Genomic DNA, 27,361 nt, shown 5'->3' with positions numbered 1-27,361 from the left:
CTCTCCTTAGCCCACCTATCAGGTGGAAATGAACTCTGGGCTGGTCATTTGATTCCCTCAACATGTCCTCAGTATTCTCATCTCGAGAATGGGAGTGAAGTCACAGGTTCTTCCTACCAGGATACAGCTTCTTACAAAGAACTTCAGAGTCAAAAAAGCAAACATTCTACTGTGTTTTCAATGTACAAGGCATGGTTCTTAATGCTCCACATACTCTAATATTTCATTCCAGACCCCTTCCAGCCCAGGGGCCCTACGGCTTCAACCTCGGCTCGAGTATCTACCTGCAGGGGCCGAGGTCACTCACTGCCTCTCGGAGACTCCTTTCGGGTGGGGGGACCTTGTGTCAGGAAGGAATCGGCCCTATCTGTTCTCCGTCAAGGTGCAGCCGTTTCTCCCAACTCCGTGCTTTGTGGTCCCAAGGAAGACGTCTGCTCCCTTCCCCTATGGATGCCCTGAGAGGTCCAAAGGCAGCTAGCAGACCCTAGCCCCACCAGCCCAGAGGGGGACAAGCACTGCCCTTTCTCTCCCTGGCCGGGTGTTTGGTTTTCGCCAGGAATTGGAAACAAACCATGATAAAGACCAGCGTTTGCTGCGCACTCACTGTGTGTCAGGCCCCTGGACGGCCCTGCCCCGCGTTCTCAGACCACCCCGACAGGCACCTGCATGACTCATTTCAGGACCAGAGACTCCCCCTCCCCAGGGAAGAACTTGCCCCAAGGTCGCACTATGGGGTTAGCAGCAGCAGCTTCAGCCTGACTCCCAATCCCAGCGCTGTGGAAACGGGGAGCGCCGGAAAGCAGGCGAAGAGCAACGGGAGCCCCCGCAGGGCGCGTGCGTGGCGGGGGGCCAGGGCGCCCCCCAGGCCGGCGGGAGGTCTCAGGGCCTCGGCCGGCCTCGGCCCCAGGCAGATGAGCCGTCAGCACCAGGGACAGCTCCCAAACTGCTCCCCGCCGCCCCCGACGGCGGCGCGCGCGGAACCGGCGGCGCGCTCCCCGCCGGCTCGGGCGCGCGCCCTCCCGCCAGCGCGCGCCCCGCGCCGGGGACTGGGAGGGAGCCGCGCGTGCCGCTCGCAGGGAGCCAGCCTGCGCGTCCCGAGCCACCGCGGCCGCAGCCGGAGCTGGCAGGGGGCTCCCGCCCCGGCACGCAGTCGTCTCCCGCGGGCCTCCGGGCCTCCCCAGCGCCAGTCTCGCCCGCCCTGCCCCAGCAGGCGCCGCAGCCCGTGGCCTGGGCAGGAGCGGCCGCCGGTAGCTGCGCCCTGCCCGGGACGGACGCCGGACCGCCCCGTCACGTGCGCCCAAGTCCTCGGCCGGCCGGGGCAGCGCCGTTCCCATGGTTCAAGGTAAGAGCGGAGCGGTCGCGGGGCGCGGGGGCCCAGGACGCCAAGGACGCAGGAAGGGAAGCCCCGACTGGGTGCCCACCTCGGCTGGAACACCCCCTGCAGCAGCCTGGAGCCAGGCCCCTGCCTCACGCAGCAGCCCTGCCACACCACCTGTCCCATCTCCATCTGCCCTGGAAGTGCGCCCCCCGGGGAGGTGGCTGTGGACGGTGAACGGGGACCCAGGTGGGCAGCGAGGGCCCGAGGGAGGCGGGGGACCTACTGTGCCAAGGGACGCCTGGGCTCTGTCTTGGCCTGGCCACGAAGGAAATCGGGGAGAGAAAGTTTCCGAGAGGAGCCTGGCCCCCATTCTCTCTGTTGCTGGGAACTAAGACCTTTCATTTGCTGAGGCTTTGCCTTCTACCAGACACCTGCCGGGCACCCGACCTGCGAGTAATCATTCATGCAATTCACCCAACACCCGTGAGAAAGGGGCATTGGCCCTATTTGACAGATGGGAAAACTGAGGCTCAGGGAAATCTGGTCCCTTGTCCAAGGTCACACACCCAGTAAACGGTACAGCTGACCTGAAACCCCCATCGTCTGTCACTGCCAATGGCCTCACACGCACCTTTGCCTGTTTGAAATCTCAGCTGAATGTGGGAGAGGAATCTCAGACTGGCGTCTGCGTTTTCCTAGCCAGGAATAAAAAGACCTTCCAAACCCCAAAGACCCGAGAGAGATTGCCTGTCCACCCTGCCGGCTCTGCCACCTCGTCGCACCCGTGTCCAGTGCTCCCAAAGCCAAGGGCCACGTGGCCACTAATGGTCCTGCCAGGGTACATCTCAGGCCAGCGCCCATGACTCAGTGACAAGAATCTCAAAGGTCAAGTTCACTGACCCTTCTCGAGGATAAGGGAGTGTTCCAGAGGCCTCAGCCCCTGCCTGCCCTGTTTTCACATTCCTCAGGATGCTGGACCTCCGGAGGGCCCACGGGGACAATCTGCCAGCCTCCCCCAGCATTCCTCTCAGCTCACGCCAGGACAGGCTCTCGGTCGGGGCAGGGGGAGGGGGGCGTTTCCAGACACCATGAGAACGTCCAAACCCAGAACTCTCCCACTTGCTAGGAGAGCCTCCATCCCCCTTCTGCCAGCGGCACTGAGGAGAGAGCCTCGGTGACCAGAGCTCTCCTTCCCAAAGCAGGTGGTGCCGGCCCTCCCTGGGCCCAGGGGAGGGGTTGACTCTGGCCTTTTGTGCACTTACCACAAGCTTCCTCGGGAGCTCGGGAGCTGGGAACTTGTGACAGATTCGTCTTGCTCCCGAGGCTGGGGCTCAGGCAATGTGGGGTTTGTTCATCTTTCCATCTGAGTGGCTGTGGGGCGCCTGCAAGACACGGTGAAAAAAACAGGGTGATCCTTGTGCCCTGGGTCCCCCGACTTCTGGTCTCCCTGCCACTCTGGGCTCACGGGTCGGGACTCACTCGGAAGGCCTGGAATTGGCCTCCTGCATGCTTTGGGAAGGACCTGCAGGCTCTCTCAGCCTCCGTGCCCAGGGGAGCCGGGGATGGGTGTGCGGGGAGCTCTAGGGAGCATCAGCTGGTCTTTCTAGAGCTCACTGCCACTCTCTGCCGAGAGCCTGGCCTGCAGAAGTGTCGCAGCTTCTCCAGCCTGGCCTCTCCAGGGGAGCGAGGGGGGCGCCGACCACAGAGAGCCTCGCAGCCTCCGAGGTTTCAAGTTCCCTTACGCGGCACAATCGTCAAACGTGAGTAAGGACGCTCAGGGGAAAGAGTGGGCACAGCCGGAGGAGCCAAGACCGAGCTGCCCAGTTCCGTCCACCTTTCCAGATGACCTTGGACAAGTCACTCTCCCTCACAGCGTCAGCTGTGAAATGACGGAGTGGCTCGTGTCATGTCCCTGATGGGCCGTTACCACTCTGTTCTTCAGAGCCCCGGACCGGGCGGAGGCTGGGAGGAGCTGCAGGATCGAGGGAGCTCAGAGGGTCCTGAACTCTCGGGGCCGACCTGAGTCCGAGGCCCCCACTCCAGCCTTGCCTGTTTGGGCGACGGCTCTGCATCGCTGAGCGCTGGTGCTGGTGCTGGGGGAGCCATATGGCTCTGCCGGCCGGAGGCTACACAGCAGGGACCCGCCTCCCACAGGGAGGCCTCCAGGCCTGCTCTACAGAGTGAGGCAGCGAGATCCCGTAGGGCATAATGGCGGAGCTCAGGACCGGTGAGGGAGCAGGCGGGGCTGCGGGAGAGAACTAGTACCTGTCTGTCCATTGTGTCTGCCTCCGGGCAAGAGGCAAGGCCCAGTGGCCACAGGGCCCCTGTCCTGTCCTCCCCGGAGCTCCCGGCCCTGCCACTGTCTCCCCAGTAAGCAAGTCTGTGTCCGTCCGTCAGTAAGAGGCACTTTGTTGGGGGAGGGGTGGAGAGTGGATCTGCGGCTACCTTGGGCAGATCGCTCAGCCTCCTCGTGCGCAGAACTGAGGGTCCCTTGGCTTCCCCCACAGCACTCGGCGATCACTGAGAAACCGGGCCTGCCCGAGGTGTTGGACACCCCGAGCCTTCCCACAGTCTGCTCCGCGGAGGCCCGGACGACCGGGGCTGCTCAGCTTGGCTCTGCTCTCCTCCTGGCACTGGTTTTCCTTGCGGTGTCCCGATCCCTCTGGATTTGCTCCAGAGGGGATTTGACAGCCCGGCCCCTCCCGTGTTTGCCAGCTCCTCTCCCTCCACCGGCTCGCGGCTGCGGGCGCGCTGGTCTGTCTTTTCAGAGCTCTTTGTTCCTTTGGGAATGAGGTTCCCCCCCAGAACAGGCTCAAGCTGGGGATTCCTCCCCCAGGCTCGGCCCAGCCCGCCTGGCAGGGGGCTGTCTGAGGAGGAATTCTAGGGGCCACCTTGTCCCCGGGTGAGACTAGGCTGCGGCAAGAGCCTTGAACTCGCACTGGGGTTCATCTCTGAGTCTGCCGTTGCTGTTTCCTGGGCCGCGCTCTGAAATGGGGACTGTGGCCCCTACTTCCCAGGGGGTCTTGCAGGAGGAAAGAAATCATCCTGGTGAGAGGCCTGGGGCCTCTGGAGCGGGGGAGCGAGGAGGAGGTTAGGACAGGCAAGGCTTGGAGGCCCCGCTCTGGGGTGGCTCTCTTCAGAGGGTCCCCAGAAACCGCAGGCATCGCGAGCCTGGGAGGGACAGGGCCAGGTCCGGCCTCGAGAGAACGTTCGTGGGCTGCGGTGTGAGGGCTTGCTTGGGGAGAGCGAGGCTGGAGGCAGGAAGGCTCCGGAGGGGACAGTGCCTCCAGTCGGGAGCCAAACGGTGGCCCGGACCGGGAGAGTGAGAAGTGGGAAGCCACAGCCATCCAACCCAGGCAGAGGCACTTGGGTGCGCATTGGGTGGTGGGAGGGGCTGGGGACTGAGCAAATAGTGTCCCTAGAGCACCGTTCTGCGCGGGGTGGGGTCCCGGTTCCCCGAGGGGGCTGTTGTGTTCCAGCAGCAGCGTCAGAAGTGCCCGGCACAGCCTGGCTCGGTGGTACGGCCTGTCCTCTGCACGTGGCCTGCCTGCCTCGGGGGGCTTTCCCGGGCGGGGGCCCAGGTCGTACCCAGCCGGTCACTAGACCCCTGTGCTCAGCTTTCCTAGGTGGCAGAGGTGGGAGGAACCTGGGCCGGTCGGGAGGCCCCCGTGGAGGCTGGCCAGGCTCCCAGGGCTGCAGCCTCGTCTGCCACCTTCCCTGGCCACGAGAACAGGTTGGTAGTGGATGAGAGCAGTGGCCACTGGGGCTGGCCAGAGCTGTGTTTCTCCCCAAGCTGTGTGTCCCTGGGGAAGTGACTTAGCCTCTCTGGGCCTTGGGTTCTGCAGTGATGATATTAACATCAGGACTCAGCGGGCCGACTGGGGAGGGTGGTCCGGGCATGCTGCACGCCCGCAGAAACCTCTCTTCCAGGCCTGGTCCACCCGCAGGGGAGCCCCGCCCGGTGCTTGTTTCCTGGCTGGGCCTTGGAGTGGCCTCGGGGCCGCCCTGGCTCCCCGTCTACCACCTGGCTCTGGGTTCTTCCCGACCAGATGCACAGTTTCTGCAAAGCAACAGCAATGGCAGACGTGGCCCTTCTGGGCGCCCCCAGGCTGGTGCTGGCCGGTGGGGCCCTCTGCTGGCCTGGATCCTTGGAGAACGGCCCCCCCTTGTTACCGTCGCTCCTGTTGTTAATCGTCCTCTGGTGCACTTAGTGGCGCGTCCCATCGGAGCCGTGCTACCCCGGTGTGGCTGCCATCCGTAGCGGCGTCGACGTCCCCGGGAGCTGGCTGGGCACAGACTCTCAGACCCCCTCCGCACCTTCTGCCCTAGCAGGCTCCCCGGGCGATTTCTGTGCTCAGTGAAGTTTGAGACACACTGTTCTGGAAAACACGCTGCTCACCGGAACAGAAAACCAACGCCACCTGCAGAAAGCTGCCGCAGGTGACGGTCTCCTCCAAGCCACCACGTCTCCAGCTGATCTGGAGCACGTTTTAATACACTAAAGGGATTTTTAGATAAAATCCATTTATGCCAGCTTGAAAAGAAAAAAATCAAACCCTGCATTCCTTGTTTTTTCACGAAGGAAAGGCTGCGGGCGTCCCCGCGGTGACCACGCCCCCGACCCCCGCGCTCGGCGGGTTAGTCGATGGCGTGCCCCCCCCCCGCGTCTTCCGGGGGCTCGTCGGCGTGTGTCCCTCCCTTGCCGTTTTAGCGGCAGATCCAGACCCTCTCGGGCGTCACACCCACTTCTCGGGGCTCGCCGGGCCCCACGGGAGCAGGCCTGTGGTTCCCGGGTTTTCGCGTGTGCTGGGTGGCGTTAGTCACTTGTTCCCGGGTGTGAGCCCAACAGGAGACCAACTGACGACGGAAGGGGCCTGAGGGGCGTGCACTTGTGAACGAACGGGGCAGCAGGGCTCGGGAAGTTCTTGATGGATTGTAACATGGGTGTGCGGCAGCAGGCACCCCAGATTCCAAGGAAGATACCCCACGGGCCAGACGGAGCAGTCAGGGAGGGCTTCCTGGAGGTGGAACTTGAGCTAAGCCAGCAGGGAGGAGGATGGAGAGCTGGGGAGGTGGGGCATTTCTGCCGTCACTGGGATGTGGGACGCCGGTCTGTTGACCTGGGCTGGTAATCAGTGACTCACAGAAGATTCTCCAGCAATCCACCCGCTACGAGGGTGGGGGTCCAGCCGGCCACTTCCCGGTGGTCTCGTCGGCTCTGAGCCTCAAATCTGGTATGACTGAGGTCGCCTTTCCTCGTCATCTGGCCTCTCGGCTCGAAAAGGCTCGGCACCCTCCCGGTGCTGCCGACCACGGAGGGACCCAAGGCAGAGCGGGAGACCCCTCCTTATGGCCCCAGCTCCAAAGCACCAGCCTGGCTTTGGCTTTGTGCTTCCCGCCCGTGCGTCCCCCTAGCGTCGGCTGGGGTTATTTTGCCAGACTGCTGGGAGCGGGAACGGGGGCTGCTGGGAGCTCCGGAGTGTGTGTCCCAGCGCATGGGTGGAGGCCGGGGAGCATCTTTACTGGGTCCCTGACACTTGTGTTGGGGGGTGGGGCTCACCTCGCCGTGTCTGAACGTCACACTTCCTCCCTGTTTTCCCGATTCTTCCATTTGTTGTTGGCAAATGGACGTCCTCATTACCTTCGGGAGCCTTCCTAAAGCAACGATGCTCATGTTTCAGATTCCAAGGCAAGTGCCTAGTCCAGACGCCCTTTCTCGGCAGGACACTCCCCACCCACCCCACCCCACCCCCACCGCTCCCAGAGCCCAGCAGACCCCACTGGCTCAGGAAGGACCCACATTTAGGGCCGCGACCTGTGTGTCTGTTGCAATCGGAGTCTCCCCTGGACACTTTGTGAAACCAGCAATGGCTTTGTGAGGGCTCATTCTGGGATATGACGAACCAATTTTGGTTCGAAGGAAGACAGCGAAAAAGTCTCGTGTTTTGCAGAAAAACAGCAACTTCTTCGTAACATTGTCAAATTGCGAGCTTCTGGTATTTACCTGTGTTTAGAGTTTGTTTGGTTAAAACATTCATTATACAGAAGGCTCCTGGCTCAGTGCGAACCCATTTACAAAATTAAAAATACAGTCAACTTTAATTTTACCTTCGTGAAACTTCCCACACGAGCGTTTCCTCTAATTACCAAACAGATTTCTATTTCAAAAAAGAAATTTTGGGTTTACGGTGCAGCGTCTTACATAATCACTTCCGTGGTAGGTTTTTATGGTCACTGGCTGTCTTGTTTTTCTCTGCGTACCCCCCTCTCTTCTCTCCGGAATTCTCCCCACCGTTGGCCGTGAGACCTGGGGGCAGGGGCAAGAGGGAGGAGAGGGAGCAGGTGGGGGGGCCAGCAAGGCTGCCAAACCCCCAGGTTGTTCGGACGGGCACAGGGGGTTAGGACCGCACAGCTCAGCCCAGCTCCCAACGCAGGCTCCCCCCAGCTGGTGAGCCGAGAGGCATTGCTGAGGCGCTCTGCGTCCTGCTTTCCCTGTCTGTAGAGACGGGACGTCTGTGCCCGTCCGCAGGGGTGGAGGTGAGGGTTCTTCGTCCCCCCGTAGGAGAGTGACGGAAGGAGCCCAGTGCTAGATTCTGAGGTCTCTGGGCACCGGGGGCAGCAGAGCCTGTTGCGTGGCTCCCCGGGGGGATCTCAGGTTCCCCGCTGTCGTGCGCAGCAGGGAATCAGTACCCTGTTTCCGTCCCGTCCCAGCCGAGGGCAGAGCCCAGACCCCAGCTGCGGCCCAGAGGGACCTGCCTGCCTCGGCCCTGCTAGCCCCCAAGCTCCTCAGTGGCCCGTCGGCCCCACGGGGCTCCTGCCTGTCGGCTCACGGCTTGCTCTGGAACACGTCCAGAACCCTCCTCCCCTGGGGTCCTCCTGCTTCCTGCCCTCTCGGCCTGGACCACCTCTCCTGGCTAATGTGGGTCTCGGCAGCCCTGGCACGCTTCAGGGTCTAGTCCCTGACCCCTCGTCACCTCCCCTGAGGTCAGCCCATGGCACGCACCCTTGGACCCGCTGTTCCGCTGGCTCTGTGGGGCTTCCTGACTGGTCTCCCCCGGCACCCGGGACGGGGAGCCTCCGGGGGGGGAGGACACCTATTGGTGCTGTCCGCCTGTGAGCCGAGCCCCTGGCACAGGGCCTGGCACAGAGGTAGGAGCACTCGGTAGATAATTGTTGGACGGCTGGAAGTTTTGTGCTGTTCTGAGGCCCCTCCTCGCCTGCCAGGGGCTAGCGCGGCTTCTGCCTGGCCTCCCCCTGGACCGAGACCCCCCCCACCTTTACAGCCCCAGACGACATCTCTTTTCCCATCAGGAGCGCCTTCCAAACACGCAGAGCCTCCTCAGCGAGGAAGGGACTCAGAACGTTCCAGAAACGGACGTAAGCCCCCGTGGCGGGAGCACGGCCGGCTGACCCACGGGGCGTCGTCAGCGGGTCTGCTCCGGGCAGCGCCTGGCGTTTTCCAGCAGCAGGAATGTCGTGGTGGGGGCCATCCTGGGGCTGGCGGGTCTCCCTCGGTCAGGCCTCAGCTCCCGGCCAGGCCTCTGGGGTTAATGCTGCCATTTTTCACTGACAATAACTACTGGTTTAACAAAAAAAAAAAATAGAAAAAGAAAAGAAAAACAAAAAAACCCACCACTTAATCTGTGCGACGCGCTCTTTCAACAATACGCCTACACTCCCTGAGAAATGGCTGAGCCCAGTTTTCTTACGGAGGGAAGTTGATATGAAACAGATTGCTGCGGGCAGGGTCTTTGCTGGAGCCCGGGCCACCCAAGACTGCTGCGGTGGCAGAGCGGCCCCCAGAACTTTCCAGCGGAGCCGCTGAATTACTGGTAGCGGCAGAGCCCGGTGGAGGGGGCCCAGGCGGGTCTGTGCTCCGGGCCCAGGGCCCACCTGCGTCAGATGAATGGAGTGGGGGGTGCTGGGCGGAGGGTTGACGCCGCCCCCGGAGGCCCCCAGGACGGCAGGTTCGTGCACAGGTAGGCCCCCTGGGGGCCTTCGTGGCCTGTACTTGGAGAGAACTTGACGTGACCCCCAGGGAGGAGAGAAGAGCCCGGACTGTGGCCCGGAGCCAGAGGCGGTGCTGCCCCCTCCCCTCCCTGACGGTGTGTCCAGCCACTCCGCTTGGCCGTCTTGGATGAGCTGCGGTTTCCAGGGGGAGATCTCCGTCGGGGTTCATTGCACAGGTGCTTAGACCAGGTCACAAAGTCCAAAGTCCCAGTCTAAGGGGGAAGCGGGGGGACCCTTAGACTGCAAGTGCCGTCATTCAGGTGTTCCGACCCGCCCGGCGGCCTGGCTCGCCCTGCCGCCTCCTCGGCTTGGCATCCCAGGCTCCAGCAGACCTTTGGCTCCCCACCCGGCTCGAGACCCTGCCTTGAGCCTCAGGACCAGGCCGGGGCCGGTGGGGCGGGGGGGAGGGTCCTGCCTTGAATGAGCTGCGCTGACCTCAGACAGGCAGGGAGCCAGGGGTCTCCCTGGTAGGCTCCGGGTCCCGTGGACGGCATCTGAACTCCCAGGGGGGTGCCCGGGGGCAGTGGAGCCCCCAGCGCAGCCCCCAGCTGCTGCACCGTCCGGCCAGTCCCTCTGGGACCGCCAGGTCACTCAGCTCACCTTTGCCTGAGCTCCTCTGTTGTTCACACACATGTGCCTATGCACACGTGCCGTGTACACACATACACACGCGTGTATTTACCCAAACACAGCGAGGACTGCAATTCAACATGTGCAAGCGACAGCACAAACACCGGTCCGTCCGAGCGGCCGTTCCATGCTGCATACGTATATTCCGGAGCACGTGCTTTGCTGGGACAGTCACTGGCTCTCGTGTTCTTAAGGTTAACGATCTATACGCACATGTGCACGCGTGCACACAGCCCTGGGAGGAGGAGGTGGCCGTGCCCCCCACCATCGGCTCTGGGCCGGCCTGGCTGCGGCGGGAATGTCAGGGCAGCTAACAGGCACAGGGTCGCCGCGGTGGTGACACAGGAGGGGGCCCTGGGAGTCGGACAAGTGCGGCCACAACCCAGCCGTTCGCCCCACCGACCCCCTTCCCTGGGGGACCCCCCTGTGAATAAGGATGAGGTCTTCTGTCTTCCTAACTCACAAGGCTGTGTTCGGGGTTGATGCTGCACCTGAAAATTCGTCTTAAACAGCAGGCAGCTGTCCAGACTCAGGGGGCAGGGATCACGGGGAGCGCGGGAGAGAGCAGACCCCTCCAGCTTGCTCCCTCTCTCCCGTCCAGCAGCCAGGTCCAGGTGCCCAGCCTGTTGGGTTAAGCAGAGCTGACCTCCTTCCCTCAGTGCACGCAGCTTACAACGGCGCCCATGGAAACCGCGGGAACCTTGTGAACCACCAGAGCACGTGTGTGTGTGTCTGGTTTATTGTTTTCAAAGACCTTATGCGGTTGTCCTTTTGGCTCTTACGCTCCTGTGGGCATAGGGGAGGTGACTACATGGCACAGGTCATCCTACAGAACGTGCCTCGCGCCTCCTGTGCGCACGCTGCGGGGCCGGGACGTTGGGGTCCCCTGCAGGGGGAGCCCTCAAAGGGCTGCTGCTTCCTCACCTGGGCTCACCTGAAGCAAGCCCGATTCCACGCAGTCCCCCATGAGCAGAGTCCTTCCCCCACGACTCCCCGGCCCGCGCTCAGGCTGGACCACGAGAGACCCAGATGCAATGAGAAATTAAGAATCTTCCAGCAATAGACCCAGAGGGCATGCCCTGGCCAGGAGCCAGACTGTGACCCCCGGGACTTGGGAGCCAGGAGGAGGAGAGGTCCTCATGCTGCTCTTTATTTCGCCGTGATTTCGGAAAGATCTTTGCTGTATGGAAGATTCCAGGTCGGTGCGTTTTCCCTGCTTTACCGCGGCCGCCTGCTGTCTCCTGGCCCCACCGCCCTCGCCGGGACGTCCGTGCGCTGCTCCCCTTTGTCGCTCAGGGTTCTAGTCTCTTCCTTCGATGTCCACATCGTCGCCAGTTCTGACAGTTTGCTCAGAGCGGCCCCTCGTGCCCCGGGTGTTTCTGGTGCGTGGAGGGTTTCGGACCTGAGTTCCAGCCGGCGTTTCTGCTCACGGGCCGTCTGTCCGCGCGCCTCCCCGTGGGGGTGCGGGTCCCGCGGGTGCGCCCCTCACCTCCCACAGCCCTGCTCCCTCGCTCAGGGTCTGTCCCTGTGCCGGTTCCCTTTGGCGGTTTCTCCCCGCGTCCCCAAGCCCGCTTCCTCCGTGGCATCTAATCTGACATTAATCCCATCCGGTGTGTTTGTCGTCGGGGGACGAGGCTTTTTATAATCTCTGAAAACTTGGTTTGGTTCTGTCCAGTGTCACCTGTGTTCCTACCTGATGCACCCAGCTCCTCCTCCTGCGTTAGGACCACGGCAGTGACAGCCGCCAGAGCTATTTTAACGTCCTGCCTCCTAAGCCCGTCGTCTGTGCCATTTCCGGGTTGGTCCCGAGGGACTGACGTTCCTCCTTATGATGGATTGTTCTGTGGGCTTCCTCGCATGCCAGGTAACTTTCCACTGGATCCCGCACGTGGCCAGTTTCACCCTGTGCCTCTGTGCCAGCCCCGTACTGGGCTGTGGCTGTTATTTGGAAATGGTTTGATTCTTCCTGCTCTGGCTTTTTTTTTTTTTTTTTCCTCAGCATCACTCAGTCCGGCCCCTCTATGTTACGAACTTCTCCTCTAAGAGCTGGGAGCAGGAACTATTCCTGGACCCGTGTGGCCATGAGCAATGTTCTCTAGAATCCTTTCCGAGGTCTCTCTCTGACCTCAGGTAGACTTGGTGAGGATGGACAATCTAGAAAGCACTTCAGGAAGGAAAAGACACCGAACTGCAGCAGGCGGAAGGGCTCCGTGAAGGCTGTTCGGGGGCACACAGACCCCGCCGACCACCCACCCTGGCACCATGCGATTTCTGATGCACCAGCTCCCGGAGCCCGCCTTGCTTTTTCTGCCTCTGGGCCTTTGCACTTCCTGTTTCAAATGCAGGGACCCAGAGCAGAAACCAGGACGCAACAGGAGCTTAATAAATGTTTACTGTTGAATTGTTGATAAGCTATAAATGCCCAGGACCTAGTATAGACAGTGAATGCTAGTAGATCCCAGAAGAGAGAGCCATACCCAGGATCTGGAGAGCAGGAAAGGCTTGCTCAAGGAGTGTGCCAACTGATAGCCAGAGATTTTAATAAGCAGAACTGGAAGGGAGTTCAGGGCCCATGGAATACCAGCAGAGTCCCAGAGGCAAGACCATGTAGCGTGTGGTTGGGAGGCCCAGGGAATGATCCTCTAGCCAGGCGGGTTTACAAGGCAGGGCAGGGACAGCAAATGCCACGGTGAGGAAGGAAACCAGGGACAAGCTCGGAGGGCCGGGAACACCCAGATGTTTGGGGCCTGGACCAGGAGAGTCATGCACAGGCCTGCGTTCTGGGGGGGCTACTTGGCTGGAGCATGGGGGTGCCTGCAGAGGAAAACCCCGGCTCTGAATAACCCAGCGCCGTCTGCGTGTGGGGCCTTGTCTCGTTAAAAAATCATCAAGATCATACCTGTTAGTCGACTCTTCAAAGTGCCCTGGGCTCTCCAGACCCTGAGCTGGGTGCTGAGGCGCCTGGGCCCCAGAGCCCGCAGCCTGAGAAGAGAGAAGCCACGGGCTTCTGAACAGAGAGAAAAGGACAGCAGGTCGGTGCGGGCTCCATCGAAGCCGCCGTCCCCTGCGGACCTCAGCAGCCTTCAAAGCTCCGGGTCGCGTGTGCACATCTGTCCTGACAGTCTTACTCCCTGGTCCCGGTCACTGCCATGCTTGGCACAGCCGGACCTCAACGGATGCTTGCAGAATGGAGTTGAGGGAGAGGAAGGAGGGTGGGGCTGGAGACCCGCATGATCGTCCTGTTTTAAAGACGAGAGACCGTGCCATGAAGGAGAGTCAGGATTCACACCCAGGGCGTTCTGGCTCCCAGGCGCACCAGGAGTAGGGGGAGAGGCCCGCCCCCACTGGCATGAGTGCAGGCTGCCTGGAGGAGGAGGCATCCGAGCCGGGCCTTGGGTGGCAGTGGCGAGGGATCCCTAACAGAACAGACGGCATCAGCCACGGGGGCTCAGATGAGATGTGGAGGGCAGCCTGGGCAAGGGGACGCCAAAGGGCACAATGGAGGCGGCAGGTGTCTCGGGAGCTACGGGGCAGGACTTGAGGGAGGTTGGCTGCAGAGGAGGAAATCAAGCGGGGCCGGGGGTCTCACCTGGGCCGCAGAGCAGGGCTTCGCCGTGATGGGGGTGTCCAGCCCCACAGAACGGAGACAGCTACCCGGAGCTCCTGGACCAGGGAGGGCCACGCGGGGGAGCCTGCATCAGGGCCCAGCCCCTCCTGGGCTCCCGGGTAGGGGGCACTCCCAGGGCTGTCCAGGCCCCCCGGGGGGCGGCGCTCCCAGCATGGCAGGTGGCTCAGGGTATTCACAGGTGTCCGCCTTCCCGACCCAACAGACCTGGTCCTGGGCCACCCCCGGGGATGCTCCCATATTTGGGCTCAGTTGGGGCTGGGCGGTGGGCTGCCCGGGTCATCCTGATGTACAGCCTGGGGTCCGTCTGTCACTGCCCTGGGGGCCTCATTAAAGCCCGGGCTCCTGATCCGTAGGTCTGGCTGGGGCCGGGCTTCTGGGCTCACCAGCTTCCCGGGTGACACTGGGGGTCTGAGGGAAGGAGTTATAGGCCCGGAGGCAGGTTCAGGAGCTGATGGTCTGCCAGGTTGGAGGGCAGAAGCTGGCCCTGGGGTCAGAGAAGTCGGTTTTCTGTTCTGTGAGAGCTGGGCTCTCTGTGACAGGGAGCTGGCTCCCCACCCCACACCCTGCCTCCTCCTGGAAGCCCTCCTGATTGCTGATGCTCTGCCCTGAACTGCTTGCAGATACCCACCGCCCCTGCAGGGGACAGGGGCCAAGGGCTGCAAGACCCCTGCGGCTGCCAGTGATGGCCCAGGTGCTGGTCCGACCCTTGAGATGCCCAAGGCAGCCAGCCTTTCTGAAAAAGCCCCCCACGACCAGACCCGGCCCCCAGTTCTGCCTCCCACCAGCCGTGCGCAGGTGCCCTTGGACAGGGGACACCATTTCCATGACCCCCCCGTTCTCTCATCTGTGAACCCCAAGGATGATGAGGAGGCCTGAATGGGGTGAGGCGCGCCTTCCCCTACCCAGTGCCGCAAACGCAGATGTCAGCGTTCTTTCCCCCGGGGCACACCGCCAGAGCAGGGAGCAGAAACTAATGGCGTCAGGGTCTCCTCAGTCTCCAGGCTCCCCTTGTCCTTACACAGGAGCCCCTCCATAGCTGGTTTGGGCTTCTCCCCCGAAATTCACCCACGGCCCCAAAGTCCCCTCTCCCCTTGCCCCGGCGTTCAGCTCCCAGGAGCGCGGTCTTGGCTGGTGACTCACTCCACAGGCACATATGGAGTTCCTGCTGCTTGCCAGGGCCTGCGCGTCAAGGGGAGGCCAGTGGCGTATCCCTCACCGAGCTCGATGCCGAAGACGGGCCAGGCCTATGGAAGAGGGAGCAAAAGCTTCCTGTAGAAGGCCAGACCCGAGCACGGTCCCAAAGGACCAGAAGTTCTTAGCCACCTGGGAGGCAGTGAGCAGTGGTCCCGGGGGCGTCCCAAGCCTAGAGACCATAGGGTAGGGACAGACCTGGGACCAGCATATGTATCCATGGCGCGGTCCCCATCCTGAGGCCAAGGTGGAGGTCGGGGCTGGCCCAGCCGAGGGTGGGCTTTATTCAGAGGAACTGGGGACATCCGGTCCAGACTTGCTCTCCGGGGCGGGCGGGGGTCATCATGGAGGACAGTTGCTCCCACCTGTGCTCCGCAGCCCCTGACACACCTGGGGCTCTGAGCCGTACCTTCCAGGGGAGCCCAGTGGTGCTGAGCCCCCCGGTGACGGTGACGGTGACGGTGGGTGCGACCCAGGTGAAGATCTCCGATTTGCTGGGGCCCCCGAGGGGCTGGCGCGTGGCAGGGAGCCGGGCTGAAGAGGGGTGAATGTCACAGCGGCAGAAGGCTGGGCATCCCATCCTCAACAAGGAATGGAGGGGGCAGGGGCCAGAGCCGAGAGTGTCCGGTGCTGGGAGCCGTGGGTGATGCTGTCCCGCCCCACCGCACCCTCCCTCACCGAGCAGGGAGACCCCAAAGCCCCGGCAGGGCTGAGGCCCTTGCACTAGTCCTTAGAGGGCCAGCCAGGACCCCCCCGCGACTGGGCCCTGCCCTTCTCAGAGCCCTTGCCACTGGGGACCCAGGCTGAGCCTCTGCCTTGAGGCAGGAGAGGGGACAAGAGAAGCTCAGAGCTGGGGCCTCTCTCGGGGTCCCAGCAGGTCTGCACGGTGACCGAAAGGTCCAGGGTCCTCTCTTGCCCCAAACCCACAGGTGCTGCTCCAGCAGACAGGAGTCCTCAACGGTCGGGGTCGGCCTCAGACACGTACTAGATGACGCCGGGGTCAGGAAAATAATGACCGCTTCCTTCGGTGTGGTTAACCGCCCCCCACCGGGTGCCTCAGCGATCCCCAATCTCTGGGGTGGTCCCACACGTCACTGTCCTCTCCCTGGGACAGCAGCCGTGGGGCGTGGAGCCAGTGGGCCTCCGGCAGAAAGGCCCACACACCGGGGACCCACTGTCAGGCCCTGCCCGGATATCTGCTTCTTTGCTCTGGGCGGCTGTGCCGCCCAAGGGTACGGCAGGCGGCCTGTAGGGGTCCCGTGGGACAGGTGCAGCCCAGCGGAGCATCCCCGAGCCCCGTTTGCTCTGTTCTGCCAGGCTGAGGCCACGAGGGTTTTCCCAAATGTCATTAGGGTCTCATCAGACCGCAGGAGCCGGGCCGCGGGGACGGGCAAAGGCCTGGAATCCGATCCTGCCTGTGCTTCATCCTCAGGCCCAGCCAGACCCTGGCGCATGGCGCTCTCTGTGTCTCCGTGTCCCTGTCTTCGCATGGGGACACGCATGGGGCCTGGGCGGTGAGTGCCTGTGAGGGTTAAGTGAGACATCGAGGGCAGTGCCTTCCGCTCAGCGCTGGGATGCGGCGTGTGTTTAATAAACAAAGTCCCGGCCGGGCCCCTCCCTGCGCCTCCCACGCTCTCACCTGGCCCAGGAGCCGCGCTCTGACCTGGCCCAGGAGCCGCGCTCTGACCTGGCCCAGGAGCCGCGCTCTGACCTGGCCCAGGAGCCGTGCTCTGTTCTCGGTCGAGGAAGCTGAAAGCAGAAAGCGACGTTTAAGTCAACCAGCAGAAAGGGTTTTGCAAACCCAGGTTCTACCCTCTGTTACCGTTAAAGGAGAGAAAAAGGCAGCCCAGCGACAGCTGAGCAGAGGCTCACCCTTCCCACCTGCCCGGGAGACACAGGGGTGGGGGGCAGGCAGGTGCGGGAGGCGAGGGCCGCCGTGGCGAGACCCCACCCCTGCCTTCCCAAGTTCAGAGCCTGGTCAGTGGCAGCTTGCCCCCGGATCCAACCCCATTCCAATCCCACTTCTCTCCGAGCCCTCGCTGTATCCTTGCGCTGTGCTGACCCCTGGTGACAGAGGGCGCCGGAAACGTGGCCAACCGGGGTCTTGCCTTCATGGTGCTCGGATTGCAATGAGGCAAGGAGGGGAACGCAGCCCTGTCCTGTCCCTCCCACCTTTAGGCAAGCTGGAGGGGGCGGCCAGGAGGAGGGAAGGACAAGACACCAGCTTTGGGGCGGCACAGCCAGGTTTACCCCCTGCTACCCCACTCCGAACCACGTGACCCCTGTGCACGGCTCTGGCTCTGTGTCCTGGTCTGTAAAATGGGGTGAGGGTGAACCTGCCCGGACTGCGAGGGACACAGATGTTGGCAAGGAGGGTCGCGTCCCGCCAGGCACAGGACGGGACCATGTGCTTCTTTCTAATGTGGGTACCTGGGAGCCACCCGGAGTGTGTGAGGGAAGTAGTGGCCTGTCCAGACAGGTTGAGGAAGCCCAGCAGGGCAGCATGGGCGGAGGGGACCCCTGGGCAGCCTCTCTGCTGACGGGCCAATGTCTTAGCTGCGCTGGAGTTGCTTGGGCCTGAACCGTGAGCATCCATTGGCACAGACGCACGTACGTCTTCCAGACCACGGGAGGTCAGGCAGGAGAGGTCTGGGGGTGGCTGGGACCCCAGGGCCGGACATGGCAGAGCTCAGCATCAGACAGTGGGTGCCTTGCCTCCTCCCCCCCCACCCCCAACCACCCTGGGGCCCAAGGAGGCAGTTCAGGGCCACTGGCCTGTGCCCAACCCTGGTTCTGCACCAGACATCCAGGGTGACTCTGGGTAAGCCTCCTCTGCACAGAGAGGGGACGGCAACATACGCCCCTGAGCCTGATCCCCATAGGACCCCCCATGCACCCCGAGTGTCCCCTCCTCTGGCCCGGCAGGACACTGTGCTAAGGTGGGGGCTCTGGGACCAATGGGAACAGGGACAGCTCGGACTTGTTAATCTTGAGCAGGCTCTGGAGGCCGTGAGCGCGGTAGCCAACCTCACGAAAGGGCCCCAGGCTGGCCTTCCACTGGCAGGTTTGCATGCCCCAAAGGTGCCCCAAGGGACCAGGAGGATCCGGGTGGCTTTGGCAGGGCTCCGTCCCAGAGGCCAGGAGGGCCTTCCCAAAGGTTCCCGAGGAAGGAGATAGCGACTGCCTGGGGACCGTGCCAGAGGGGGCAGGAAGGCCCCCAGGCTGGGGGTGCCCTCTTTCCCAGGCAGTGGGGAGGCTGAGCACCTGGCCAGTGCCAGTGCGGCCCCCGGAGCAACTCCTTCCAGTTTCCTGGCCGCGGCTCAGGCCCCCCAGCCACCCAGGGCCTGGGGTGGTCACTCAGTGCTCTCTCTGCAGCGCACGGCCTCGCCTCCGCAGCCTCAGCAGCATCTGGGGACGCCCGGAAGGGACACAAGGACCAGATGTCTCTGCTTGCTCAGGGGGATGCTTTGTTTTTCCCGCAGCGGTCTGCCCCCGGACTGTGTGCGTGGGGTCACTTTGCAAAGAGATGCCTGTGCTCCCCGCTTCCCACGTGACCTGGGGAGCGCGGTGGGGCAGCCATGCGGTGGGGGGGGTCGAGGGGAAGAAGGAACTGGATGGGTCTCCCGCCTCGTCCCACTGCCCAGGGCTCCTGGCTCTGCCTGGGTCTGTCCTGGAAGTTCCCCTCATTCTCTGAGAGCTCCCAGCCCCCCTCACCCCCTCACCACCACCACCCCCCCGCCCGCTCACCCCCCCACTCCCCCACGCGCTCACTCGAAGTTCCTCTGAGCATTGAGCACCTGCTGTGCGCTCTGGGCTGGGTGGTGGGGACAGACCCGGAACCCCAGGCAAGGTCCTGCTCCCCCAGTGCTGACCCTGGTGGGGGGCTCTCCAGCAGGGAGAACTTCTGGAAGCCTGTGGACCCCAGATACGGCCAGTGCCTCGTGCCCTTTCTGGCAGTCCTTCAAGGTGCCCACGGCGTGTGGCAGGCCAGCCCAGGGCACCCGCTCCCCAGCCGCGCGTGGCGGCTCTGGGCAACCCCCACCCCGTGCCCACCCCCCACCACCACCACATGGATATTCTCTGGGCCCGGCACCAGGTGGGCTGTGGTCTGGGGAGCTTGGAGAGGAGATCTCCAGGGGCCACTGGGAAGTACCCCTCCAGGCCTCCAGGCCTCCAGGCCCCGCCGCCAGCCCGCCCCGGCCCAGCCCAGCCCAGCTCTGGAGAGTATCTCTGAGACCAGCCGCAGAGCGGCTGAGAACTGCCCTGTCGATTCATTACCAAACACAGGAATCCGGGAGCCCGCGGAGCGTGAAATTAGGAACAAATGTGGAGGAGGTCTAGACAGGAACTCCGCGGCCGCTCTCGCTCGAGGACCACGGGGCCCCTGGGCTTCCAGGTAGCAGGAGCGTTTTTGTAACCAGACAGACGTGTTTGTGCAGGAAAAGGCGGGCCGGCGCTCCATAAGCCCTTGACGAGACAGCGGGACAGGGCGAGGCCTGCAGGGAGGCAGGACCCTCTGCTGGGCTCCCCCAGCCTCGGTTTCCCCATCTGGAAGCGAGTGGCGACCTCATCGCTTGGCTGGAAGAGCTGCTGGTCCCACAAGCCGATGCCAAGGGCCCCCTACAGACTCAGGGAGGCCCGGGCATCCACGTGTGTCCCAGGCGCCCCCACGTTCTGGTACCTGGTGGGTTTGGAAGTCGCTCGCTGGTGGAGAAGAGCCAGAGGCCCGGCTGGGGCTCAAGGGTGCGGGGCTCAGCTTCTCTTTGGCTCCTAAAGGAGCACAGGGCATCTAAGGTGAATGCAGTGGACAGAAGCTTTCATGACCCTGCACCGGTGGGGGCTGGGGGGGTGGGGGAATTGGCAGGGGGACGGGGCGAGAGGAAAAGGAAAACAGGAGTCTGAAACTTGGTGCAGGACGTGTGGTCCAGATGGCAGCCTCCCGGGGGTCTTCTGCCAGAGGAAGGTGGTTGTGGGGAGGGGGTTCCGTGGGGGGAGGCAGGTGGAGGCTGGCGTCTGGCTGGGCCACCAGGTGTTTCCTGCAACCCAGCCCCGACACCAGCCCATCGGGTCTTCCTGCTCCGGAGACAACCAGAGCTCCTAAAGCCGCTGGCTCCCCTGCCCAGCCCCCTCCCCAGACGCTAGGGGTGGGGGCGGGGACACACAGGCGGGCCCCATCTCACAGCCTGTCCCTGTAAAAACCGAGGCTGGGGACAGGGAAGCAAAGCTGTTTATAAAGCTTTAAAACCCTTTATGGTCCCAAGGGGCAGATGAACAATTCAGCGCGATCCTGGCCAACCCGTCTCCGCCGCACGGTGCTGACGACTTCAGGGGAGGAACTCCTCCAGGCTGGCCCTGGGTCTGCCAGCGCCTCTCTGCTCCGCCTTTCTTTGCTATCCCCCCTCCCACAGCCATCCCCTTCCTCCGGAGCCCAGCCAGCCCCTCCTTCCAGGGAGCCCCCTGGGGTCACCCCAGGGCAGGCCACCTGTCAGCAGCCCTGACCCCCAGAGCCCTCCATTGGTCTCCTGGGCCCTCAGCATTGCCATGCTCGGGACAAGGTGCCCAGGGGCCACCGGGGCAGCCCGATCTCCTCCAGGCTCCCGGGGAAGCATCACCCGACGAGCCCACAGCTCTCTGCTCTGCCCGCCCTGGGGGATGCCGTCTTGCTGTACGGCCCAGATCCATGGCTGACGCTGTTTTACCTTTGCAATCCTCAGCGTCTGCCCCGCGTGTCCATCGCCCCAGCCCCCGGCAGGCTGGGCTGGTTAGAGTCACAAACTTAGATGTTTCACGTCCAGAGCTGCAGAAATTGGCCTCTAAACCCGGGCATACCCACATTACAGGATAAGGAAACTGAGGCCCAGAGAGAGGCCTCTGACCCAGGGTGACCAGCAAGTACATGGCAGGCCTTTCCTCACTTACCCCACCCCCATGTTGGGCAGGATGAGGGCCTCTCGGGCTCGTCCCCGTGGCGTCGGAGAAGCACGTGTCTGACAGCCCTTCTTCCGCTGACGCACGTGTGAGGTCATGGATGAGCCACGCCCCTCCCCGTTGCTGGCCTCGGCCTCCACGACTAAGTAGAGGAGTGGGACATCCCAGCCCTGGCATTCCCAGGACTGAGAAATTCAAGAAGACTTCCTGGAGGAGGTGGCAGCATGCTCTGGGTCTTGGAAGGGCGTCCTGGGGATGGACACCACCAGGACAGAGGGTGGCAGGAGGGTGGGCCCGAGGGAGGCCATGTCCCTCAGAGGGGGAGTTTGGAGTTAGCTGTGGACGGATGACAGGCGCGGCCTGAGGCAGACCCGCCAGCCGTGTGCGCGTCTGCTGGCCGGGCCTGGCCCCGGGCCTGGCGCCCGCCGCGGATGTTGCTGCCCTCGGCATGCGTGTATCTGCAGAGCGAGACGGAGACGCTCCAGCTGGATGTGCCTGGTGCTGGAGCCGCGGCTGCTGACAGCCCTGGGCGCCCGGCCTGGGGCGGCACCCTTCCCATCACCCCAGCAGGCCGCTTGCCGCGGGAGGGACCCCGAGAGCCAGGCCGAGCAAGGGGCCTCCGGGATCCCAGACGCCGGAGAGGGGCCCTGTGGCCACCACAGCCTCTCCCCCAACGTCCTCCCGGACCTGACAGAGCAGTTAGAGCTGGGGAGGGACACGTGTGTTAACAGTAGCCATCGGAGCACGGTACGCCGGCCCCTGGTGGGACCCTTGACGTCATCGCCGGACCAGGAGAGAACTGAGGCACAACTAGCAGGAGGGGGAGCCGGGCCGGCTTTAGGGCGTCTGCGGGGTGCCGGGGCCTGGGGACGCTGGACTGCCCAGCAGAGCTTCAATCCCTGCGCGGCGTCTCTTGACTCCGTGACCTCCGTGACCAAGCAGGAGCAAAATTATCTTCTGGGACATAAAGAACAGAAACGTAGGCAAGGTGACACAGTCACACAGTGAGTCACTGTGCGCATGCGGGGAGGGAATCGCACTTCCGCCGGTCAGGGCCGCGGCCGGGCCGTCTCTGGGCTCCGGCGTGCTTCCGCTCCCCCCAGCCAGGGCCAGCTCCTCGGGCGGCCTGCGTGCGTGGCTGAGGGCACCTGTCTCTCCTCCTTGGGTTGGATGACCGGCAGGGACAGGCCAGGGCTGGGTCCTGGGCCCGTTTCTTGGGGGAGAGAGAAGGCCTGGCTCAGCCTGGGACACGCGTCCATGGCGACCCCGGCGAGTGACGGCCAGCGGGCTGGCAGGCGGGATGCAAACACACTGCCGAGGCTTGGAGAGGAGAGCAGGGGCTGGGGAGCGCCCGGAAACCCACGGGCTGCAGGGCTTCGTACGGTGGGGGGCAATGGGGGCCAGCTCAGCCCCAAAATGTGATGCTACGGCCGGTCTGACCTCCGCCCGGGCCCCGGAACGACTAGCGCTGGCCCCTGCCAGTCCTGATTTACTCATCTTCAAACGTGTGGGTGTGGGAACCACCACACCCGCGGGGTCTCCCAGGGGATCCCACCTGGCAAGTGCTGGGCAGGACGGTGCAGAGGCCAGTGCCCTTTGGGAGGCCCCGGATTCTGGGTAGTGGGCCGGAATGGTGTGCCCCAGCCCACCTGGACGGGGTGCTGGGGCTTGGCTGGGCCACGGGAAATGGCGCCGCTCATCTCTGAACCTCACCTCATGTCTGCAAAGTCAGGGTGCCAGGGCCCGCTCGGCCCTCTTACGGCGCCATGGACACTAGGGAGGGCCGCCTGGGGTCCATTCCCCTGCCGCTTCCTGGCCCCTTTGGGGCAAGGATGAGGAGGGCTGGGGTGCCCTGAGAGCCCCAGAGGAGGGCAGGGTGCAGGGGAGTCGGGCCAGCAGCTGTCGGCTGTGCTTTGCCTCACCTCAGGGAAAAGCATGAAATGCATCTGGACAGCAGGCCTGGCCCCCACACAGCTTCCCCCCGCCCAGCCGCCTCGCCTGCACACCCAGCTCCCTGGATCCGGCCCCAGGTTGGCCTGCACCCTTGGCAGGGCCAGCAGGCCAGCTGGCCTCAGCCGGCTGGGGAGCCAAGGCGGGTGGGAGCTGCCCGGCAGGGTGCCCAGGAATGTGGGGGTCCCCGGGGCTCCTGCTTTGTCTGCTGTGGCCTGCACTCTGTCTTCCTGACTTGGGCCCTGTCCACACCTCTGTCTGAGTTTGGAGCCGTCTGTGAGTCTGGGTCTCGTTGTCTCATCACTTTGTGTCTGTCCAGATCTGCCTTACTGTCTGTCTGTCTGTCCAGAGTCTGGGTTCCCAGCCCAGACCACTCACCATGTCAGTGCAGGGCTGTGCTCCCCGCCATCTGTGGACGGGGTGCTGGCCCCCTCCCCAGCTAACCAGAGAGTCTACAGGGAAACCCCTGCCCTTTCCCCCTTGCTGGACCCCTTCCTCCACTGTTGCCCCGGTGCAGGGGCCCAGCCCCTCCCTTCCCATGTACCAACTGCTCAGATCTTGAGTCTCCGAATGAAAATCCCATGTCAAATCTCACACATTCCTGGAAGGGGAAAAATGGGCCCAGATTCCAGCAAGTCTTTGGCAAGGTTTATCCAAAAACTTTAGAAACGTGCACGCCATAAAGCTCTTCATTGCACGTTCCTGTAATCGTAAAAAGGAGGAAATAATGGAAACGGTGCCCCACAGAGCCTGGCTGAGGAAGCTCGGCTTCCCCATGCTACAGAGCGCGACGGAGCCCAGAAAAAGCAGCCAGGCTCCGCAGGGGTCCCTGGGGGTGCTCCGTGTGACCAGGGTGCATGTGGCCCATGCAGGGATAGGCGGCCTGGGGAGGCGGCGAAGGGGCGGGAAGTATATGCCAAATGCCATTCTGGCTTTAGAGAAGGAAAGAAGGATATATTCACTTGTATTTTTAGAAAGAAGCCATGGGTGGTAAACCTAGAACTAAGTAAAATTGTTCCTTCTGGGACAGATCAGGGGGCAGCCAGGAAGGGTGACCTCTCCGAATGCACCTGGTTTTATGCTTTTGACTTTGGACCCAAATGTTCTCTACCATTACAAGGCAGAGACTATATCGATTAAGGGAAAAAAACCTAAGAACTCACTGAAATAAGTGAGTCTGAGTATCGAGTTGGAAAAGCTATCCTAGGAATTATTTCACGTGACTTTGAGACAGTCCTTTTACCATCCACCCCTAGGGGGTAAGAACAAAAAAGGGTAACACAGTAAGTACCATGTTGCACTCAGTAGATGTGTTAGTAAAAATACTGGTAATGTTATTTTAAAATTATTGTATATAGCAGGGCAAAATAAATAAGGAATAAAGTCAACATAGACTTATGTTTTATTTTCCTTTCCTAAAACATATATATGTATATATGTATGTGTGTGTGTGTGTATATATATATATATATATATATATATATTCATTCCTTCCCTGGCTCTGGTATCTGTATCTGGTACCTAGAACCAATAAAAACCTAGGGGCAGCTAACACCCCAAGTGCTCAGACTATGTTCTCTACAAACCCTTTCCCACTAAGAGACCCCAGCTATGGCAGAGGAATCGTAGGTCCCGAAGTTAAGATGAGCTGGAACCTACAAGACTAAAAGTCAACTATTATCAAGGATTGGGGGGGGGGTCCCATCCAAATGACATAGGAGTGAACGTGGAGGGGCCTCCAAACCCACAATCCCAATGAGATCCTTTGAACACCCAAAAAGTACATTCAATATATAAAAATCCATGAGATCACAGTGATATTAGGAAACCATGACACAGCTCTCGGGGACCCAACATGCTGTGAAAACTGATACAGAACTGAATTTCCGGGCCTTTCCCCTGCAGACTGTGTTTTAGGATAACCACGTAGGTATTAGGGAGGAGAGTTCCTTAGAGAAGGACCAGAGTTGAGAAAAGCAGAAGGAATTATAGTGTTCAAAAGGTCACTGTTTTCGGCCCCTGATGAAATAATGGGTCTCAGGGACAACCCCACAGGCTGTTAATTCAACCAGGTGGAGGGGCCAATGTGAAACTTTCCGGTGGAGGACCTGGGCCGACAGCAGCTGAACCCCACTGGTTATTCTTGACACGACGACGAGAGGGACGGAGTCTCAGTCCCTGGAAATGATGTGACCGGAAGCCAGTGTAGGGACAAAACAGCAATAGAGGGCCACAGCCACGGCCACTGGAGGAGACCCAGCCAGCTCCAGGACAGGGAAAATTCTGTCAGAGAAATGGCCCAGTTTCTTCGATAAACAACCTGGCGGGGAGTGGACGAGGAGAGGGGAGGGAACGGACATGTTCTAGAGTCGAAAAAGCCAAATGGGCCTGGAGCCTGATTTGAACCAACTGTAAAAAAGCATTTTGGAGCTGATGGAAGGACGCTGAACACAGACCGGGTATTTTTGTTTTTTTAAGTCTTTAATCTGCCCGATTTTGCACTAAACTGATACGCTCTGGGATTTCCTGTACTATCCTTAATTTCTCCCCCACCCCACGCCATACGCCTGCAGAGGAGGGACGGCAAGTTAGAGCAGGGTGTGTAGGAGCTAGCGACCGCCGGCTCGCGGGAGAGGCCTGCTCGCCATCCCGGAACGTCGCAAGCCGTCCTCAAACCTCTGTAACTCGGACCAGGCCCTGGTGAGAATCGGCGTCAGTGACTGCTCCCCGCGGGGAGCTTTCGCTCTAGACCGGGTTCACCAGCGCCCGGCTGGACGGTCGGAACGGCTAACCGGAGCGCGGCCAAGGACGCACGTCCGTCCTGTTTTGGTGTCAGCGACGTGTGCCGTGACGGAGAGTTTACAAAGGGCCTTGTCCTTTGGCCTAGAAAGCCCACTTCTAAGAATTTAGCCACAACAGCGCTTACCGAAACACATCCACTTGGAATATCTTTTTTCGGACCACCGCGATACGTGTTTTACCCCAACACAACATTTTTATAAGAAACCAGATCGGTTATGTCCCAGGATGGGCTATGCCTAGAAATCATGTCGCGGGAGAAGATGTGATGATATGGAAAAATAAGGAAGATCCTGTTAGGTTACAAAACCATATGTTCAGCTTGACTGTGTTTGGGTGAATTTAAAAATGCGTGAGCTCGGGAGAGCCGTGCTGGAAGGGCGCCATTCCCTGAGAGCTACGCCGAGTGCCGGAGGGCGCCCGCCCTCACGGAATCTTCTGGGAGCCCCGGGAGCCAGGCCGGGGCGTGCGGCTAGCATCTCCGGGTGTGGAGGCCAGGCCTGGAGAGGGAGGGGCAGAGCTGGCCTGGGTCTCCTCCTGCCCCTCCCTCCCGCGCGGACGCCCTGGGGTTTCGACGTGCCCCTTTCGGCCCATCTCCCCGACTCCCCGAGGGGGCAGGGCTGCTTCGGCTGCGAGTTGGCGAGGGTGCTCCAGGGGCGCCGGTGGCCTGTGTTGCAGGCTGTTGATGGAGAAGGGGGCGGATGACAGCCGGGACCGTGGTCATCACTGGGGGCATCTTGGCGACTGTGATTCTGCTCTGCATCATCGCCGTTCTGTGCTACTGTCGGCTCCAGGTACTGCCCCCGGGCGCTGAGGGGGGTGTGAGGAGGGAGCCCCCCACCCTCCCCACGAGGACTGGGGCCCGGGAAGAGGGGAAGGGTCAGGTCCTGCAGAAGGGGCAAAGCAGATGGCCCTGGCCTGGGACCCAGATTGGGGGCTCGGGATGGGGGCCACCGGGGGCACCTCACCTAGGAGAGGCCAGGAGGCTTAGGGAGGGTGAGGCATTTAGCCAGGGGCATGCAGCTGCCGAGCAGGGGAGCTCGGGTGAGCCCCTGGGCCCTCCACATCTCCCCGAGGGGAGGGGAAGCCCTGAGTGCAGAGCAAGGCAGCCCAACCCAGCACCCACCGTCAGGCTGCCTGAGCCCTCTGTGCCTCAGTTTCCCCACCGGCAAAATGGCGATGACCCTTGCCCTGCCTCCTGCGGGGATGAAACCAGCCAGGTCCTTCCTGCAGTGTTCGGAGGGGGTGGGGGTGGGGGGTCTGGCCGGAGCGTGCTCCCCGCAACGTGGCCGCCGCGCGTGGGGGCGGGCGGGGGCCGGAGCTCAGCTGCCCTCTGCCTGCAGTATTACTGCTGCAAGAAGGACGAGTCGGAGGAGGACGAGGAGGAGCCTGACTTTGCCGTGCACGCGCACCTGCCCCCGCTGCCCGGCAGCCGCAGCCTCGTGCTGACCAACGGGCCGGCGCTCTACCCGGCCGCCTCCACCTCCTTCAGCCAGAAGACCCCGCAGGCCCGCGCCCTCTGCCGCAGCTGCTCCCACTACGAGCCGCCCACCTTCTTCCTGCAGGAGCCCGAGGACGAGGGCGTGCGCAACGGCGGGGAGCGCGTGGCCTACCAGAGCGTTGGCCAGGAGGACGCGGAGCTGTCCCCCGGGGGCTTTGGGGGGCTGCAGGCGCTCAACCCCAACCGCCTGTCGGCCATGCGGGAGGCCTTCTCCCGCAGCCGCAGCGTCAGCACCGACGTCTGAGCCGCACCGCCCGCCCCACGGCTCCCCAGACCATGGTGGGGTGTCCGGGGCACACCGGCCTGGCCCCAGGCCGGGACCAGGGCTCGGGCCAGTCCTCCGCACCTCCCTGTCACCACGGGGGGCCACCGGGGCACGGCAGGGGTGAGGCGCAGTGAACACCCG

General features: G+C 62.5%; 1 protein-coding gene across 1 annotated transcript; it reads left to right on the top strand.

Moving 5' to 3' along the window:
• The first annotated feature begins 1,286 nt into the window (after window positions 1-1,286).
• FAM163B (family with sequence similarity 163 member B) lies at window positions 1,287-27,199 on the top strand. The gene is made up of 3 exons (XM_044264209.1): window positions 1,287-1,342; window positions 26,133-26,248; window positions 26,798-27,199. The coding sequence occupies exons 2-3, from the start codon at window positions 26,156-26,158 to the stop codon at window positions 27,197-27,199; spliced, it is 495 nt and encodes a 164-aa protein (XP_044120144.1). The 5' UTR covers window positions 1,287-1,342; window positions 26,133-26,155.
• The last annotated feature ends 162 nt before the right edge of the window (window positions 27,200-27,361 follow it).

This window comes from Neovison vison, chromosome 9 (genome assembly GCF_020171115.1).
Source record: "Neovison vison isolate M4711 chromosome 9, ASM_NN_V1, whole genome shotgun sequence".
Classification (NCBI taxonomy): Eukaryota; Metazoa; Chordata; class Mammalia; order Carnivora; family Mustelidae; genus Neogale; species Neogale vison.
The sequence above is the reverse complement of the archived record's forward strand: the minus strand, read 5'-3'. Positions and strand labels throughout refer to the sequence as shown.

What these genes read in the sequence shown, in the direction of transcription:
- FAM163B (XM_044264209.1), top strand. Translation starts at nt 26,156, where the DNA reads ATGACAGCCGGGACCGTGGTCATCACTGGGGGCATCTTGGCGACTGTG. An exon ending in TGTGCTACTGTCGGCTCCAG is followed by an intron (nt 26,249 to 26,797) that starts GTACTGCCCCCG and finishes CTCTGCCTGCAG; the next exon opens with TATTACTGCTGCAAGAAGGA.